The sequence below is a fragment of the Chiloscyllium punctatum genome, chromosome 26 (genome assembly GCF_047496795.1).
Source record: "Chiloscyllium punctatum isolate Juve2018m chromosome 26, sChiPun1.3, whole genome shotgun sequence".
Taxonomy (NCBI): domain Eukaryota; kingdom Metazoa; phylum Chordata; class Chondrichthyes; order Orectolobiformes; family Hemiscylliidae; genus Chiloscyllium; species Chiloscyllium punctatum.
Window position 1 is genome coordinate 80,399,046 of NC_092764.1, and position 15,414 is coordinate 80,414,459.

Consider the following 15,414-nt stretch of genomic DNA (forward strand, 5'->3'; position numbering starts at 1 on the left):
GTGAGCGCTTTAGGAAACATCTCTGGGACACCCGCACCAATCAACCACACTGCCCTGTGGCCCAGCATTTCAACTCCCCCCTCCCACTCTGCCGAGGACATGGAAGTCCTGGGCCGCCTCCCCACCCGACGCCTGGAGGAAGAACGCCTCAATTTTCGCCTCAGAACACTTCAACCCCAGGGCATCAATGTGGACTTCAACAGTTTCCTCATTTCCCCTTCCCCCACCTCACCCTAGTTCCAAGCTTCCAGCTCAGCACTGTCCCCATGACTTATTCTTTTCCACCTATCCACTCCACCCTCTCCTCCCTGACCTATCACCTTCATCCCCTCCCCCACTCACCTATTGTACTCTATGCTACTTTCTCCCCACCCCCACCCTCCTCTCATTTATCTCTCCACCCTTCAGGCACTCTGCCTGTATTCCTGATGAAGGGCTTTTGCCTGATTTTACTGCTCCTCGGATGCTGCCTGAACTGCTGTGCTTTTCCAGCACCTCTAATCCAGAAACTGTGGAATAGCTGTCACATGATAGACTGACATTGCATTGTGATAAACCAGCTGTTTTTATAGAACATAAGAGAAGAAATTGAACCCTTAGAAAATATTCTCAATTTGTTGAAACTTACTGCAGCGTTATTTGTTTGCAATGATTGTATTGCCTTGGCCTTTTCCAGCACCCTTAATAATCCTGCCGATCAGATGGATGTAATTGGTGTGGGTGGAATTGACTTTGAAGACAACATGGCTCGATTCTCATCTAGAGGAATGACTACTTGGGTAAGTTGTAGCATCATTTGTATTTCACCTTCTTGCAACTCTGGATGACAGCGGGATGCAGTTGATGCCAGCTTAATGATATATTTGTAACATTAACCCAAGTGATTAACAATACAAGGCTAAAGAGAGAGTGTAGTTTAGACAAATGCAACAGCCTTCTCTCAGTATTTGGATTTTTGCATACCAATGACCAACTCCTCGTGACTCGGCTGAGCAAGTGTTTCACAGGTAAGGCATGTTTCTGAAGCTTTGGTGTTGTGTATGTGTTGATTCAGTTTGATCTGCAGTGATACGTTGTTTATTGCATAAATGTGAAGCTGATGTTACAACACTATTTCTATTGAATTGTACCATTCAAAATTTTGTGCAAAAGGTGTTCCTGAACAGCCCATTTGAGGAACCAGATAATATCTTTTTTGCACTGCTGGGTTTCACTTTTGGGGAAGAGTTGAGACCTCCTCTCCCTAAGGTGGTTTCTCTCGACCAAGTTTGGCTTTGGTTTGATGCCCCTGCTCGATGGAATGCTTTGTAATTTTTTTCTCTCTCCTTATGAATACTGGAGTAATACAGCTTGTGTGCTTCTGTTCTACCTCTAAAGTAACTAATCACTTTTTAAAATTTGTTCAGGATGTGATTGACATTTATTGGATCCTGTATTTGTGAAATTTTATCAACACAACTGCTGATACTTTTATAACTGAGCCTTGTATCTCTTAGAGGATAAGGCTATAATGGAATGCTGTGCCCGAGTGTGACCTCACCCTGACATGAAGTCCATTTTGTATTATATTTGATAAGAATTTCCTGCCACTAAGTGGAGAACTAGGTGGTGGATTAAACATTAACACTTATTCTTTGATTGCTATCAAGGCTTCCAGTTATTTTCTGCACTGGAGATGAAAGTCCTGTCATTGATCTGAACATTGGTTTTGTTTCTCCCCCAAACCTGCTGTGTATTTCCATTTATTTTTCCTTTTTTTTTTCTGTCAACAGATTCAATCCTTTTGGGTGCTTGTTGTGATTTTTTAAAAATTACAATTCTCCAAAGGTTTGAAGTTACTTCAAGAGCTCCTGTCGCACAAGCATAATTTATTGGGATACTGTTTTGTTTTCTAGCAGTGATACAGGTCTTTTGAAATGTTGGCATCACTTTGGATCTTTGATTTCAGATTTTAAAAAAAATACTACTATGTTGAACCATTTAGTTTGAACAGGGTATCATTCAGAACACAAGATTAGGACATGCCATGATGATTGGAGTTTTTGTGACTTTAAATCTTTCAACTAAGGGGAAGTAATTCAGGGCCACAGTTTTATTTTTAAGGAGGTGACCTGTAACAGAAAAGCTAACCCCTATCCAACGGGTGTTCTAAGTAACATTTATTGCTTAGTTGTTATTGGTCATTAAATAATTCAGTATGTACTGTACTTGGTGATAACAGAACCAGCTCAGGCACAGGTTACTAAACTGTTTGTAATGCTTCTTGGCATTGATTTCTTTTTTAAGAGTTTGCTATAGAGTTGAAATATAGCCAAGAGTGAAAATGTATTTTTCCAGAAATATTTCATGTTGTTTGGTAATTTCACTTCACTTTAATAAGGTTTAAGACCAATATTCTTTCACAAGTTAAATTGCAGAATGCATTGAACTACTAGTCTTGTATTTGATGGACTAATGTGTAATGGGATACAACAGAATTGGTGAGAAGCAAAATTAGACCAATCAAAGATCTGTTCAATTCTTAAACCAACCTAAACAAAAAAGTAAAGAAAATTAAGCTCAGGTTTGCAGTTTTTCTTTCCTGGTATCAGCTGCTTCAGTTATAACAGTTTCCTGTTTGAAGAGGCAACTTCAAGTAGGTTCCTAAAGTTAAACTAAAAACTAAACTTTACTTTGGATGGTTAGTAATGCAGTGAAAAGTATACTGAATGGTCACTTGCACTTAATTGCCTACTCACTGTGCAATAATAACCAGCTGATAGAGGTCTTTTTTTTAAAATTTCTGTCTCAAACTTGGTTGCAAGTATGAGTTTAAGCATATTTCTAACTTCAGAACTTGGGTTCCAGTCAGCTCAATGCCCGTCGATTATTTTCTCTTCCATTCCTTTTTCCACAGGAGCTTCCTGGTGGCTATGGGAGAATGAAACCAGATATTGTGACTTACGGCTCTGGTGTCCGAGGTTCTGGCATGCAGGGTGGTTGCCGCTCACTTTCGGGAACGAGTGTGGCATCTCCAGTTGTGGCAGGTGCAGTCACTCTGCTTGCAAGGTAAGTATATGGGGAGGCAGTTGAAAAATATTTGATATTCTGCAATAAAAGTGTGTTTGAATAATTGGTTATGTACACTTTGTGGGTCTCTGAGAGGCTTTGGAATACAAAATAGAATCGGGCTGCATCTAATTCCATTAGTATTTAGTAGCTTCCTGCTGCAACATGCATAGATTATACTTTTAGATTGAACCCGTTACAACATACACGTTGTTTCTTACATTACAATAATATTTCAAAATTACCTCATTGGTGTAAAGTACTTGAGTGTTCTGTGTTTGTGAAAGTCATTATATAAATGAGTTATTTTTCTTTTCGTGTGTCAGTTCAGATCCATTTGTAGTCTAACAACGCATCACAGTGATGTTACACATGTGTTTCCTCCACCACTGAAGTTAGCTGTTTGCAAATTTTGGTGAAAGGATTACATTTGCTCTTGTATAGAAAAAGAAATTGTGGTATGGAAAATATCCCACATGCAAGCTTGCTTATCAAATTTTATGCAGGATGTTTGTCAAACATGGGGCAATGTAAATATTTAGGTGATGTTTACCTACCATAAATTAGCCTGAGGTTGCATTGTGGCTTTTGTAACATCTGGGGAATGCTCATACTCTTCTAATGTGTTTTGTTTTTAAATTTTTCCAAATTCTTATGTTTTTGAGGGCTTGCAAATGCCAAAATGAGGAAACAATTATTTATGAGTTAATCATCGACAAATAAGCCAACGTAACTCATCTCACTCTTTCTTTCTTTCTTTCTTTCTTGCCAAACTGTCACAATGCAAGACGCAAGGTTGCGGAAATATCTATAGCAAATAAAATAAATTTGATCTGCAAAACAGATGCTGCTTTGCTGACTTGCACATAAAAGAATATTCAGTGCAGTAATTTGCTTTGTGTTCTCTCTCTTGTGTTTGAGCGACGGTATTACATTTGGCAACTGTTAAAGATTCAAGAAAGGAAAACTGACATCAGTCACATAATTTTTACCACCTACATCGAGCATTGCAATTCCCAGCTAGTTTAAGGTTTTTTGCCCCCTCAACACTGCTATGTTAATTTGTTTCTAATCCCTGAAGCTGTATTGACCACGCCAAGTTCCTTTCATTTTTATGCCTCCAGTTTAATTCATTTCACTTCCCTGCATTTCTTTTTTGAAATAGTGAGATCTGAGATATTTGAGCTGCCTGTTCGTCTCTCTGCAATGCCATTTCTTAACCAGAGGCTGCAATTAGTTTGAAACAGAAGTCTATTTATTTTATAACAGATATAGAGAAGTATTTGATTTCTTGCTTTAGCATAATCCCTCAAACTCGATTTGAAGAAGGTAAATCCATTTTCTACCATGCTGGTATCATAAGCTCCAACACCCAGTCGTTGTCACATTTGTAATATGCTCTTTAATGGTAAGGCTTATGTCAGTTATAATTGGATGTTTTAAACCAACTTGTTTGCAAGTGCTGTGACCCCTCTGAAGCAGGCAGGCTGGCCCAGAGGAAGGAATATAAACACTGCATCAGTTCAGCCCTTCAATTATAGTCACAGATATTTTAATCAACATATTCGGACACATTTCTGGGGCAGGGATATTATAACTGCACCTCAAGAACCCCCACAATCTCAGATACTGCTCTTCAGAAAGAGGAAATTTAAAATTTAATAATCCTGATTAGTTACAAAGCCCATTCTAGGTTCAGAAACAAAAACTGAAAAAGTTCAAGTCTGGCAGCATCTGTGAAGAGAAATCAGAATTCGCATCTCTGGTCCCGTGACCCTTCCTCAAAACTATGACACGTAACCCATTGTTAGCCACTAACAGTCCCCATTAATTGCTATTCAACCTCTGAGCCAGATCATTATCCACTCCTTTGTGTCCAGCTGTTCTCTCTCTTTGTGCTCTATCCCCAACTATTGTTTACTTCTTTATCCCTGCATTCTCCCCCAACCCTGTTTTCTGCAACTTTTTCTGAGCTACCCAGTTCTGAGGAAGGGCCACTGAACCCAAAATGTTAACTCTGATTTTTCTCCACAGGTGCTGAAGTTTTCTCGCAAGTTTTGTTTTTGTTTCTGATTTACAGCAGCTGCAGTTCTTTCATTTTCCATTCCCGGTTTACATGTTTTAAGAAACCCAAAACAGATGTCCTGCGCTTGACCTGACTTAGAACATAGAACATAGAACATAGAACATAGAACATAGAACATAGAACATAGAACATAGAACATAGAACATAGAACAATACAGCACAGAACAGGCCCTTCGGCCCACGATGTTGTGCCGAACTTCTATCCTAGATTAAGCACCCATCCATGTACCTATCCAAATGCCGCTTAAAGGTCGCCAATGAATCTGACTCTACCACTGCCTCGGGCAGCGCATTCCATGCCCCCACCACTCTCTGGGTAAAGAACCCACCCCTGACATCTCCCCTATACCTTCCACCCTTCACCTTAAATTTATGTCCCCTTGTAACACTCTGTTGTACCCGGGGAAAAAGTTTCTGACTTCTACCTACTGAAACTGTTTAAAAAAAACATAGTTGGAGTTATGTACAGGCCTCCAAACAGTAGTTAGGAACTGGGATGCAAAATACACCATGAGATAATAAAGGTGTGGAGGAAAGGCAAAGTTGCAGTGATCATAGTGGATTTCAATATGCACGTGGACTGGAAAATCAAGGACTGGTGGGTTGCAAGAATTGGAATTTGTGGAATGACTCGGAGATGGCTTTTTGGAGCAGCTTGTGGTGGAGCCCACTAGGGAACAGGCAATGTTGTGCAATGAGGCAGACTTGATAAGGGACCCTTAGAAGGCAGTGATCATAATACGATTGAATTTACTCTGCAATTTGAGAGGGCGAAGATAGATAGAATCTGAGGTAATAGTAATACAGCTGAATAAAGCAACTACAGAGGCATGAGGGAGGAGCTGGGCAAAATTGACTGGGAGAAGGGCTTAGCAGGAAAGATCGTGGAATAGCAATGGCAGGAGTTTCTGGGAGTAATTCAGGAGATACAGCAGAAGTTCATCCCTAGGAAAAAAGAAGCATGGTACAGGGAGGATTGGGCACCTGTGACTGACTAGGGAAGTCAGGGATAGCATGAAAGCATATAATGTAATGCAGGGCAGTGGGAAATGAGAGTATTGGGAGGCTTACAAAGACCAACATAGGACAACAAAAAAGAAATAAAGAGGGAGAAGATTAAATATGAAGGTAAGGTGGTCAGTAATATAAAGGAAGACTAAGAGTTTTTTAAATACATAAAGGGCACAAGAGGGGCAAAAGTGGACTTTGGGCTGCTGGAAAATGATGCTGGAGAGATGATACTGGGGAACAAGGAAATGGCTAAGAAACTGAATAATTACTTTATGTCAGTCTTCACAATGGAAGACACAAGTAATATTCCAAAAATTCAAGAGAGTGAGGGGGCAGAGCTGAGTATAGTGGTCATCACCAAGGAGAAGGTGCTAAAAAATCTGAATGGGCCGGAGATGAACAGATCACCTGGGCCAAATGGACTACACCATAGAGTTTGAAGGGAGGTAGCTGAAGTGATAGTGGAAGCTATAGTGGTGATCTTTCAGGAATCAGGGAGGACCAGAAAATTGCTAACATAGCACCTTTGTTTAAAAAGGCAAAAGATGGATAATTACTGATCAAATTAGGTTTACCTCTGTTGTGGGTAAGATCCTGGAATACCGAATACTTGGAAGTGTATGGTAAAATACAGCAAAGTCAGCATGGTTTCATCAAGGGGAGGTCATGCCTGACAAACCTGCTAGAATTCTTTGAGGCAGTAGCAAACAGATTAGACCAAGGAGAACCAATGGGTGTTTTCTAATCTGGACTTCAAGAAGGCCTTTGATACGGTGTTGCACAGGATGCTACTCAGTAAGATAAGGGACCTTGGTGTTAGAGGCCAGTGCTGGCATGGATAGAAGCTTGGCTATCTTCCAGAAAGTAGAGTGTGGGGGTAAAAGAGTCCTTCTCGGGGTGCCAGCCGACGGCAAGTGGTGTTCTGCAAGGCTTAGTATTGGGACCACGACTTTTTACTTTATACATTAACGATCGAGATGAAGGAACTGACTGCATTCTGGCGAAGTTTGCAAATGGTACAAAGATGGCAGAGGGACAGGTAGCTTAAGGAGGCTGGGACGCTGCATAAAGATTTGGACAAGTTAGAGTGTGCAAAGAAGTTGCAGATGGAGTACAACGAGGGAAAGTGTGAGGTCACGCACTTTGGGAGGAAGAATAGAGGTATGGACTATTTTCTAAATGGGGAGAAAATTCAGGAGTGTGAAGTGCAAAGAGACTTGGGAGTTCTGGTCCAGAATTTTCTCAAGGTGAGCTTGCAGATTGAGTCAGTAGTTAGGAAGGCAAATGCAATGATGGCAATTATTTTGAGAGGACTTTGTATGTAAAAGCAGGGATGTATTTCTGAGGCTGTATAAGGCTCTGGTCACACCACATTTGGAGTATTGTGTTCAGTGTTCGGTCCCATACCTCAGGAAGATGTACTGGCCCAGGATCATGTTCCGAGGAGGTTGACGAGGATGGTCCCAGGAATGAAAAGCTTAACATGCAGAATATTTGAGGACTCTGGGTTTATACTTGGAGTTTAGAAGAATAAAGGGGGATCTAATTGAAACTTAAAGAACACTGAATGGCCTGGTTAGAATGGAAGTTGGGAACATCTTTCCATTGGTAAGAGATACTTGGACCCAAAGGCACAGCATTGTAGTAAAGGGAAGACATTTTAGAACAGAGATAAGGAGAAACTTCTTCAGCCAGAGACCAGTGAATCTATGGAATTCATTGCCTCAGAAGGCTGTGGAGGCCAGGTCATTGAGTATATTTTAGACTTAGATAGGTTTTTGGGTATCAAGGGTTATGGGGAGAAAGCCGGAGAATGCAGTTGAGAAACTTATCAACCATGATTGAATGGTGGAGCAGACTCGATGGGCTGAATGGCCTAATTTCCGCTCCTAGGTCTTGTGGTCTTATTGTCTATAACTAACAGACTAAACAGAATTTAATTAATACCTCACTTGTGTAATAAGTCAAAGTTATTATTGAAAGATAACTCAAACCTTTACTGGAATTGTGCTGTTTAATTACTTTATCATTTCCAAGATTTTATCTTTTGTAATTAGCTTTATGTCCTGCACTGTTCTTGGATGAGCCACATTATAGAATGGTCAAATATAAGTATTTTTGATTGCTTTTAAAAATAGCTTTTCAGGCTGAAGTTACTTTAGTGATTAGCGAAACATGTACCCGATTTGGGATCAACTTGTTACTGGTGTGTTAGTTAACTAAATGACAAATGTTTTAAATTGGTCTTGGTTCAACTGTTTGTATGAAGCTGCCAATGAAAATGGATGTAGTTGCATTATCATACAACAAGATTAAGGTATAAATTATGTGCAACTTGTTGCTTGAATTAATAAGTTGGGTACCAGTGCGATTGATATTTTTTTTTCCATGCTAAAGCTATTGCTTGCATCTAATATCCCCTTAAAATTAAGCTGTATGAATCGTTTTGGTTGAAGGTGCATGGTTTTTTGCTGAGTATTTCTCAATGTAGTCATGTGATACAATAGTGTCATTTTACTACAGTCTGCTGTAGACTATGAACTCTGACCTAGTATCTTTTAGAGAAACTATGGGAGAAATCTTTAACAAGCCTACTCCTGTCCACTGGAGACCAGGAATTTGCATTAAGATTAATAAGGTTTTATAAGGCTAGCTCAGACAGTTGACAACATAGCCTCCTTCACTTTCACTGAAGTTTGGAAGTCTTCCAAATTGATTATTTTGATCCATTTAATAATGCATTTCCAAGTTTTTTTTTTAATTATAAAGCAATACTTGTGGCACGAGAGGAGAAAAAAATGTTACTTGGTCATGAGGAAAATTGGTATCTTGCTGTATTTATTCAGTCAGTTGAATTCTGAGAGTTTCCATTGATGAAAACTTGCTTCTGTTTTACCAGCACTGTGCAGCATCGCGAGCTGGTGAATCCAGCCAGTATGAAGCAAGCTTTGATAGCTTCTGCACGCAGACTACCTGGGGTCAACATGTTTGAACAAGGCCATGGTAAACTGGATCTGCTGAAAGCTTACCAAATTCTGAAAATCTATAAGCCTCAAGCCAGGTGAGTGCTAATATGATTTAGATGGTCTGCTTTTTATTCCTCATTTCTTAAGTTGAAGTTAGTGATTTTTGGTTTTTGAGTACCAGCAGCCCTATCTTGAATGCTTTGACTGTTCTTGAGCATTGTTTGCTAACTTGACTTTAAAGGGTGAAACTAATATAGTTGCGTATATTGGTGTCACCTAGATTTACCTTTCCTCCAAGTTCTTTGTTGTCACTGTGCTGAATCTACTTGTTTGTCATGATGACTTGGATCAGTTGGAATAGCGTCTTCATCCTCTGTCACATCCTCTGCACCCTAGCCTGATACATGCCACCTCCACGGTTGCTACATGAGGCCATACTATATTGTACAGCATTAGCATTGTTTACCTGGAGTTGAGCTTCAAAAATTTAATCCATAAACAAGAATGCTGACGTTTATCTCTGCGGTATCACCTGCCTCTGTCTCTGTGCTACTACAATCCTTATCACTTCTTCAATTGTTCTACATTTAATGGTAATTCTTTGTTTACCAGTATTTTCCTGTATTTCATTTATTTAAAAACTCACAACTTTGTTACATGTATTCTAGGTTTGCCAAGAACTGCTTTGCCTAGGATCCATGTCCCTTCACAATGTATTGTTCTATTGGGTAACTAAGGTGACAACATGTTATCAACAGGTTATCATAAACCGGTTACATTTCCCAGATTTCAGGGAAGTGCTCCTTTAATACCTGCCTGAAGAAATGCGTCAACAGTAGCTGTACTGGGTGATAAGGACATGTGAAATTTGATGGTTTGCTTCTGATTTTAAAGAACAAAGAAAATTTACAGCCCATGACCAGGCCCTTTGGCCCTCCAAGCCAGAGCCAATCCAAATCCACTGTCCAAACCTATCACCCAATTCCTAAGCAACTGTATCCCTCTGCTCCCCACCTATTCCTCCATCTGTCCAGACACACTGTAAATAAATCTACCGTGCCTGCCTTGACAATGCGTTCCAGGCACCTAGCACCCTCTGTGTAAAGTACTTTCCGCATGTATCCCCCTTAAACCTTTCACCTTTCACCTCTCACCTTGAACCTGTGACCTCTTTTTATTGAATCCCTCACCCTTGGAAAAAGCTTATCTCTATCCATCCTGTCTATACCCATCATGATTTTCTAGGTCTCAATCAGGTTCCCCCCTCCCCACATTCTCCATTTTTGTAATGAAAACAGTCTTAACCTACTCAACCTGTCTTCATAGCTAGTACCTCCATACCAGGCAACATCCTTATTAACCTTCTCTGCACCCTCTCCAAAGCGTTCACATCCTTTTGGTAGTGTGGTGACCAGAACTGTACACAGTATTTTAAATGCGGCTGAACAAAGTATTGTACAATTTGAATTGCCAACTCTTATACTCAATACCCCGTACGATGAAGGCAAGCATGCCATTTTGCTATGTGAAATTATTTTTCTGCCTTTTTTGTATATGTGTTAACCTACTCTGTAAATATTCATTGCCCTCTAGCATTTCTTTCCTTGGCCCCAACACTAATAAAACCATAACTCATGTATATTGAGAAATTCAGCAGGCAGCCATCTTTCTGGAGGTTATTATGGTAAACTGAGTCTGGGGTCAGTCTGTTAGTGTCATTGCTGTTTCACTGATGCACAGCAACTCATTTGGGGATTAAACCTCAAATTGGTTTTTATCTGTGTTGCTCAACTCCTTTTCAAATACATTTACAAGCCATTAGATTGTTGATCATTCATAATAATAAATCTTGAAGGGACCAATTGCATACATATTGTGATATAGTTTGTTTGAAAAATGCATTTATAACATAGGAGACTTAGAAATTTCTCTGATAGCTAGCATCCTACATTTGAAGACATCCAGAATTTCTTCTAAAGGAGAATCTGGGATTATTTTACATTGACGCCTGTGATCAGGTTCAGGCAGGTAGACAAAAGATAATTGAACAAACGTGAAATCTCTGGAGACCGTACTTCTATTCAAACTGTTTAATTTAAACTACATCTCTTTCAAGCTGCATAATTTAGTATCGTTTTTCTGATGAAGCATGATGTGATTTAGAAATTAGAGCTAGGCGGCAGACCATTCAGGTTATTACATTTGTGTTGGCTCTTGAAGAGTAGTTGTGCTTAGTCCCACATTGCCACATTTTGTCTGTAACCCTGTAGACTGTTCTTCCTCAAATACCTGTCTGACTCCCTTCTGAAATTACTTATGGATTGGCTTCTTATACCTTTTCAACTGTAATGTTCCAAATTTCAACAACTTAGTGAAAGAAAAACTCTCAAATCTTTGGTCAATAATTTTAAATCTGATTTAAATTATTGAATTAATTTCCAGATACAGTATTCTGTTTCAGCATCTTGAAAATCTCCAATCCAGAGAGAACAGTTCCAAATGACGTCGATCAATCTTGGACCTCGACAGTTTTCCTGCACAGTCTAGAATTGTCCACAACAAATTTCCAGTAGTAATTTATAAAGTTCAGGCATGACCTTTTCTTGGTTTTATACTGCATTCTTAATTTGTAAATCCTAGTAAGCCACAAGAGTTTTAACCAACTTATCAACTTGCCTTGCCAACCTTTTAAGGATCTTGTTTTCATTGGCACCAAATTTCTCTCATTATATATGCCGTATATAGCATATTTCTTCAATATCCATCCTCTTAAAGTACATCACTTCAGACTGATCTAAGTAACCTTCATATACTGTACTTCTGCTTGTTTCACCATCCTGTTTTTGCAGATTTGATGTCCATGAACATTTTCATCATTCTTTGCCAAATTTTGTATTAACTCTAAATATTATAATTTATCTCCCTACAAGTCTCTATGCCATCTTAAAAAAAAAGGACTCCGTATTAACCTTTTCGGAGTGCCACACTGCAAGCTGCCTCAACATCTACCACAAGTATTAAGAAGGGAAATGGTATGTTAGTCTTCATTGCAAGAGGAGTTTAGTTGAGGAGTAGGTATGTCTTGCTGAAGTTATGCAGGGCCTTGATGACACCACACTTGGGAGTATTGTGTGCAGTTTTGATCTCCCTACCTAAGAGATGATATACTTGCCATAGAGGGAATGCCACTACATTTTGTGGTGATATTGGGATGGCAGAACTGTTGAGGAGAAGACTTAGTTTGACTGGACCAGTATTCACTGAAGTTTAGAAAAATGACTGAGGATCTGATTGAAATGTATAAACTTCTAACAGGGCTAGACAGTTGAGATGCATGATACTTGCTCTGGATGGGGAGTCTAGAACAAAGGGTCAGCATTTCAGAATATGGGGTCAACCATTTAGGGCTGAGATGAGCAAACATCTCTTCATTCAGAGGATGGTCAACCTGTAGAATTCTATTACCACAGAAGGCTGTGAAGGAAAGCAGAGCAGAAGGTTGAAATGACCAACTTCTCCTAGCTTCTGTTTCTGTTCCATCCAGCAACAGCCTCTGTTCCTTATTACCCATCTCTTACTTATACTGTCACCTTCCCCTTGATTCTGAGGTCGTCTTCTTTCTTAAGTAAGTCTACTTTTGGCACTTTGTCTTATGTCTTCCAAAATTTCTATATATTTGTGATTCTCCATCAACCTTTTGTTACCTCAAAAGAATTCAATCCGTTTATTCAAACACCATTTGCCTTTTAACAAGCCTGTGTTGGCTGTCCTTGTTTCACTAATTGCTTTACATAGTTTAAATTGTCTCTGGTAGTAATTTCCAATAACTTTCCCAGCACTGAAGTTCGGCTTGAAGTTCCTTGGTTTATCTCTATTCCATTTCTTGAAAACTGAAACAACAATAAGCAGCTGCCAGTCCTCTTGCATTACTTAAGTATTTAATAAGGATTGAAAAACTGTTACCAATACCTGTGATATTTCTACCTTTGCTACTTCAAACAACCTAGGATGCACTCTTTCTGGATTGGCTAATGAATCAATCTTCAGTAATGTTTATCTGTTTACTGCATATTTTCTTCTATCTTGCTATTCTGTCCATATACTTTTATGTTAACCTCTCCATCACCTACTTCCTTTGTGAAGTGATGCGAAGTACAATATATTAATCTTTGCACATATTATTTCATTTTGTGTCCTTAAAAGGCCCAACATTTTCCTCATTTAGCAGCTTAGACTTTTTATGTTCATTAAATATTTTGAGGATCAATTTATTGATACTGCTAATTGTTTCTCATTACCTTATTTTGTTTCTCATACCCACCCAGGACCGGTTTTTCGAAAAAGTTTCTTCCTTTACTTTCCATGACTTTTCTGGTTATTAAGAAAGTCATTCGACATTTGTTGAAACCTTTTCTGTTTGTCTTCTTAAAAAAAAAATTCCATCTTTATCCAGGGCTGTTTAGCTTCACAGGAAAATTCCAATTTGTACCTGAACTTGTAAATACCCATCTGGTTCACTCATGTCTTTCAGGGAAGGAAATTGCTGTGCTTGCCTAGTTTGGCCTACATGTGACTCCAGATCCACAGTGATGTAGTTGACTCTTAACCACCCTCTGGCTAAATAAGGATGGACAAGAAATGCTGGCCCAGCAAGCAATCCCCATTTCCTGTGAATGAATAAAAAAAATTACTCTTCTGAATCTTTCCATTGCTCCATTACAGCTATCCTGATTAGTTACCTTTTCTCGTCTACCTATACTTGTCATCATCTTCAAACAATTATATTTTCTGCTGTCTTTCCATTATTATTCCAAATTAGGCGGTTGTCTTTATTAGAGCTGAAAATGTGTCGCTGGAAAAGCGCAGCAGGTCAGGCAGCATCCAAGGAGCAGGAGAATCGACGTTTTGGGCATCAGCCCTTCTTCAGGAATGAAGAAATAGTTTACTGAAGAAGGGCTCGTGCCCGAAACGTCGATTCTCCTGCTCCTTGGATGCTGCCTGACCTGCTGCGCTTTTCCAGCAACATATTTTCAGCTCTGATCTCCAGCATCTGCAGTCCTCACTTTCTCCTAGAAGGTTGTCTTTATTAGCTAACTGATCTCCATTTGTAATACACTCCCTATAAACTAATGCTTCAACATAATTCTTCTCAGTGTTTCTAATCTTTTGTCCTCCCAGCTGGAGGTTGGGACTTGCCTTAGATTAAAAGAAGGATATTTTCAAATGGATCTTTGTAACATAAAGCATCTTGTATCTGATTGAAGAGGGACAGTGTCTGCTGAGGGCAAGTGACGATGCATGCTGGAGAAGGGGTCATGCTTTAGCCTTTTTCACTAAGCTAATATGTTGCAGACAGATCAGGAGAATGAGGAAGAATAGCCTTTTCATAAAATGAGCAAAATAATGTTATCAGCATACCTTCTGTAAGATCGTTTGCAATGAGTTTGTTCAATGCACTATGGATTCCAGAGAAATTAGTTGAATCACAAAATTCTTATGGGTCAGGAATGCTATTTAACTTGTCTTATTTGTACAGCAAGTTCCTTGAGTCCTTTCTATGTTCATTTGTTTACGATAGCACCAACTTGGATTTGTATAACACCTTTTTTTAATGTAGTAAAATGTCCCAAGATACTTCACTGGGCTAAAATCCTGGCTAGATTTGGAATAGGAGAAAGTGAGGGCTGCAGATGCTGGAGATCAGAGTGGAAAAATGTGATGCTGGAAAAGCACAACTGGTCAGACAACATCTCAGGAGCATGAGCTTCCTGATGAAGACCTCGTGCTCGAGGCCTAAATTTGCAATACTTAAAGAACAAAACAGGAAATTTGAGAGCTCTAAGCGCAGGCAGTTGATGGCAAGGACATGATTTGTTTATTTACAATTGGGATGCTTCAGTCCAAAACTGGAAGAGCATGGCTGTCTTAGAGATGTTGTGGGCCTGAAGATAATTACAGTGGTAGGAATTTACTCAGCGGGTTGAGAGTTCATGGAATGCCCTGCCAGTATCAGTGGTGGACTCTCCCTCTTTATGGTCATTCAAGCAGGCATTGGATAAGCATATGGAGGTTATTGGGCTAGTGTAGGTTAGGTAGGCTTCGGTCGGTGCAACATCGAGGGCTGAAGGGCCTGTACTGTGCTGTATTTTTCCATGTTCTATGTTCTAAGGATTGAGGTGATGGAGAGATTTTAAAACCAGCAAGAGAATTGTAAAGTATGTATTGCCTAACCAGGAACCATTGTAAGTCAGAAAGCTCCTGGGTGAATGCGATTTGATATGAGCTCAAGCACTCAAGACAGGA

General features: G+C 39.5%; 1 protein-coding gene across 2 annotated transcripts in view; it reads left to right on the forward strand.

The window, feature by feature from the left end:
* Positions 1-15,414, forward strand: part of mbtps1 (membrane-bound transcription factor peptidase, site 1) — a 120,185-nt gene that overhangs the window by 63,866 nt on the left and 40,905 nt on the right. For both annotated transcript variants that reach the window (XM_072547796.1, XM_072547797.1), the window contains exons 9-11: positions 677-779; positions 2,897-3,048; positions 9,045-9,206. In XM_072547796.1, coding sequence (XP_072403897.1) covers positions 677-779; positions 2,897-3,048; positions 9,045-9,206 — 417 coding nt within the window. The remainder of the gene's footprint in view (positions 1-676; positions 780-2,896; positions 3,049-9,044; positions 9,207-15,414) is intronic.